Source organism: Labrus bergylta, chromosome 13 (genome assembly GCF_963930695.1).
Source record: "Labrus bergylta chromosome 13, fLabBer1.1, whole genome shotgun sequence".
Taxonomy (NCBI): Eukaryota; Metazoa; Chordata; class Actinopteri; order Labriformes; family Labridae; genus Labrus; species Labrus bergylta.
This window is the reverse complement of record NC_089207.1, coordinates 11,242,339-11,246,618: the sequence shown is the minus strand read 5'-3', so window position 1 is coordinate 11,246,618 and position 4,280 is coordinate 11,242,339. Positions and strand designations below refer to the sequence as shown.

General features: G+C 45.0%; 1 protein-coding gene across 1 annotated transcript; it reads left to right on the top strand.

The window, feature by feature from the left end:
- The first annotated feature begins 502 nt into the window (after positions 1 to 502).
- LOC109982658 (ADP-ribosylation factor-like protein 4C) lies at positions 503 to 2,145 on the top strand. Its single transcript, XM_020631982.3, has one exon. The coding sequence runs from the start codon at positions 1,011 to 1,013 to the stop codon at positions 1,587 to 1,589; it is 579 nt and encodes a 192-aa protein (XP_020487638.1). The 5' UTR covers positions 503 to 1,010; the 3' UTR covers positions 1,590 to 2,145.
- Positions 2,146 to 4,280: the final 2,135 nt, after the last annotated feature.

Here is a 4,280-nt window from a genome sequence, read left to right as displayed (position 1 = left end):
TTTTATTTTAAAATACTAAAAATGATCTTTAGTTATACTGATTGTTATTCAGAGTCAACATTTCAACTTGTTTTCTGCTTTGGAGAACTTTTCTTTGTAGGCTGTAAAACGTCGCCTTTACTGTATTTGCTCTTCAGTACCAGTAGGTGGCGTAGTTGTCCATGATTAACTCCAGAATATTACCATGACAACACTCCCGTGTTGTACACGTTATTTTGACTCCAAACTTGATTTTGTTTTTCAGATTTTTTTCTCTTCTCTAACAAGAGACAAGTTAATAAAGTTTATTTAAATCGGTGACAGCTTCAGAAACAGTTTGTTTAGAGAGAGAGAGAGAGAGAGAGAGAGAGAGAGAGAGCGTGCGTGCGTGTGTGTGTGTGTGTGCATGTGTGCGTGTGTGTGTGTGTGTGTGTGTGTGTGTGTGGCTCGTGAGGCTTCCTTATTGGCACACGTCCCGGCGGGGCGGAGCGATGCGGGGCCGCCTCTTGTTTTGCGGTTTTGTGTTTTGAGCTTCTTATCAGAGCAGCACCAGCAGCGCGAGGACAGATTTCTCTGTGGACGTTATTTCCCCGGTTTGATCTCCGGAGCAGGGCTCGTGCAGAAGCCTGGAAGCTAAAGCTGATTGGGTGTAACAACCGGAGAGACTGTTTGATTCTGGGGACGAAGTCAGGGGATCAGAGGAGTTATTCAGGCTGTGTTCCCTCTGTCCTGTGCGTGTGTGTGTGTGTGTGTGTGTGTGTGTGTGTTTTGCACCGTGGAGCTTCCTCGTCCCCAAATGGATGTGAGCGCGTGAGGAGAATACTAATGAACGGCGCGCTGCGTCCTGCCGAGGCGCACCGCGTCTCCTGCTGACGCTGAGGGCCACAGCGGAGCCTCTCCGTCATCCAGCCTGATCCACACCTGAGGAATTTTACACCTCCATCACAGGATTAATGCGCGCGAGCTGAGGGATAACAGCTGTTTACTTGAACGCACAGGGAGGGGGATTTAACCTCGAACAGCTGCAGAAAATGGGCAACAGCTTCTCCAACATCTCCGCCTTCCAGTCCCTGCACATCGTTATGCTGGGGCTGGACTCTGCGGGGAAGACCACCGTCCTCTACAGACTCAAGTTCAACGAGTTCGTCAATACGGTCCCCACGATCGGCTTCAACACGGAGAAGATCCGGCTCAGTAATGGCACGGCCAAGGGCATCAGCTGCCACTTCTGGGACGTAGGGGGTCAGGAGAAGCTGAGGCCACTGTGGAAGTCTTACAGCCGCTGCACGGACGGGATCATATACGTGGTGGACTCCGTGGACGTTGACAGACTGGAGGAGGCGAAGACGGAGCTGCACAAGGTGACGAAGTTCGCGGAGAACCAGGGGACACCTCTGCTCGTCATCGCCAACAAACAGGACCTGCCCAAGTCTCTGCCGGTGGCTGACATCGAGAAGCAGCTGGCCCTGCACGAGCTCACCCCCTCCACCACCTACCACATCCAACCTGCCTGTGCCATCATAGGTGAGGGTCTGCACGAGGGCATGGACAAACTGTATGAGATGATCCTTAAGAGGAGGAAGTCTCTGAAGCAGAAGAAGAAGCGATAACAGTTCGCTCAGGTGTTCTTCCTCCACAGGTTTCCTCTGCAGTGATTTTTTTTTAACCTCCAGTTTGGATCCAAGCTGTTTGACGCTGTGAAGCTGCAGAATGATTTAATAACCAAAACAAAAGACAGAACATTAACTCTAAATGACTACAGATCAGCAGGAGGAGGAGGAGCGGGCTGGCCTGTTCCTCTGCTCCTGAAAGAAGCTCCTGCTGTAGGTCTCTCATGGTTTTTATTCCCATGATCCTCTCTGGAGACTCATGTTGGATTTTGCACGAGGCTGGGGTCGCGTGTTCCCGCTGCTCTTTGTTGTTTTTTTTTGTTTTTCTGACAAAAAGACATCAGTGTTGGATGTCTTTCGACTGTTTTTGGAGCATTGAAGTAGCCTTTTTCTCTGCGTGGTGGACCGAGGACTGAGAGGTCACTACTTTGCACTTTTCATTTCCTAACAGACTGTAGAGAACAACACTGTACTCATAGAGGAGCAGATCAGGTCTTTATGTACCGAGAAGCCAAAATTGAAGTATTTTTGGAATATTAAAAGATTTAAAATGCAATATGTGGGGTCACTGTTCTTCATTTAAATGTTTTAAAATATGAAGAGATGAGGTGGGATCATTCTTGCACATGGGTGTAGTAGTAGGGGGAAAATGGGACCGATGACCGAGGGTCCCCCTGATGGGTCCTCAAATAAATCTATAGTTTGTGTTTGGATTTGTTGCTCTCAAAGTCAGGATTCCCACTCAGTTGACTCTTACAATCTAAAAACAGAAAACATTTTGAAAAGCTGTCTGATGCTCAAAAACAAACTCAATTCCAAAAAGATTAACTAACAAGGACCACGGCATAACAATGTGTGTTTTAGATATATAAAGACAGATCAGATGAATGTGTGTTGAGATAATGATTCTGATGGAAGAGGATGTTGTCAGTCGGCTGGTCTGGCAGGATGGACTGACAGCAGGGCCGAGGGCGACTCGGGATGGAGGCTCTGTCGCAGTCATGATTCTGCATGAGCTGACCACGGCCAACTGTTCCTAGAGTTAGACAAACAGGAAAGAGGGTGGATGGGCTGAGAGGAAGAAGGGAGGATGGGTCACAATCAGGGTGGAGTGGGATGTCTCGGTGTGAGAAGGCTCGTCAGGTGATTGAAAGTGTGATTTGGGCGTTTATCTGCTTCTGAACCTAAGTTAATACTTCATTCATTTGACTCTCTTAAGGGTTTCATTTATGCAGTGGAGGAGTGGTTATAGTAATACTGTAGTGTTGACTGCAGCTGTTGTTTGAGATCTTTCATTGAGCCCAGAAATCTTATAAATAACTAAAGCTAGCCTGCAGAGGGTCAAAAGCAAAATAATCTTTGAAGCGTTAGAATTTAAACTTTGTCACCTCATAAGAACGATTAGTTTGTGAATTTCTGCAGCAGATTGCTTCATCCTGCAGCTGTGAAACAGGCTGTAATGCCTGCAACGTAATCCTCGTGTGAAGGTTGGGAAAATGTTCAATTTTTCCATACTTTGATACCACGTATTTTAAATCGATACAATCAGTTTTTTTTAATGATTAATAGAATAATAAGACAGGTGTGTAGGACAGGAATGGATCCTTAACCTATTGCAGGAAATCTCCAGCAGATTTTCTACATTGCACGATTATCCTGCCAATGTTCTGGTATGAAAGAGCGAATCATCAGCACCATCCAGGAGGAAGGTTGTCAAAGTTGTTCGATATTTTTAGATACCACATGTTTGGAAAAGATACAACCTCTCTTATTTTAATAAACGATAATATAAAAAGTACCAACGCTTTTACAAATCTTCAGATCTTCAGTCTAACTTTTAACCAAAGTTTGCAGTTAGAGAAAGAGAGAGAGTCCTGTGTAAGTCGCAAAAACACATTGGTGCTAATGTGGAAAATGTTCAGGAGTTTGCCTGCAATTTTTGACACATGACTCTCATTTTACATCACAGAACAAAGAAGCTGTCTGGTCCACTGCTGCCTTGTTTATCAGTTTGTCTCTTTTTGTGTGTCCAAACCAAACAAAGTGGAATGATAATGGAAATAAATTTGTAAACTAGGCAGCAGTAGAGCAGCAACTCCTGTGTGCTGTGAGGTTAAATCTCTGTTTTTATCAGTGTATTTTGGTGTGTTTGTAGAGAGTGATGTCACAGCTGTTTGTGGTTAAAAAATCATCTTCCTCTTTAGCATAACAGTCTCTTCCTACAGGGATCTGTTGTGTAATGTTGTCAGAAACTTCACAATCTGGGCCTTTCAGAAAACAAAAACCACAACTTCACTTTGATTCATCAACAGTATGTTGCAGACATCACAGCCTGTTCCACTGCTGCAGGCTGGACAAATCTACTGAAGCAATTCTGTTTTGTACCTTTAACCCCTTGAGGCTCCAATCTATGTTTAGGGGCCGAGGTTTAAAAAGAGATGAATTCCCCTTTAAACAGACCTCAGCAGAGCTGGAGCTCGTTTGTGAAATTTATGGATCTGCATTGCGGTGCAGAGAGCAGAGTCTACAGCAAGCAGCCAAACTGGACCAGAACTCATCAGTGTGTTTCTGCTTAGAGTTGTCAGCTCTAACTTACTTCCTTTCTCGTCAATGCAAATATTTATAATGTTGTTATTTTGGGACAGAAGAGGCCTGTTTGTTTCTGCAGCTGCTGAGTGAGCTGCAATACAC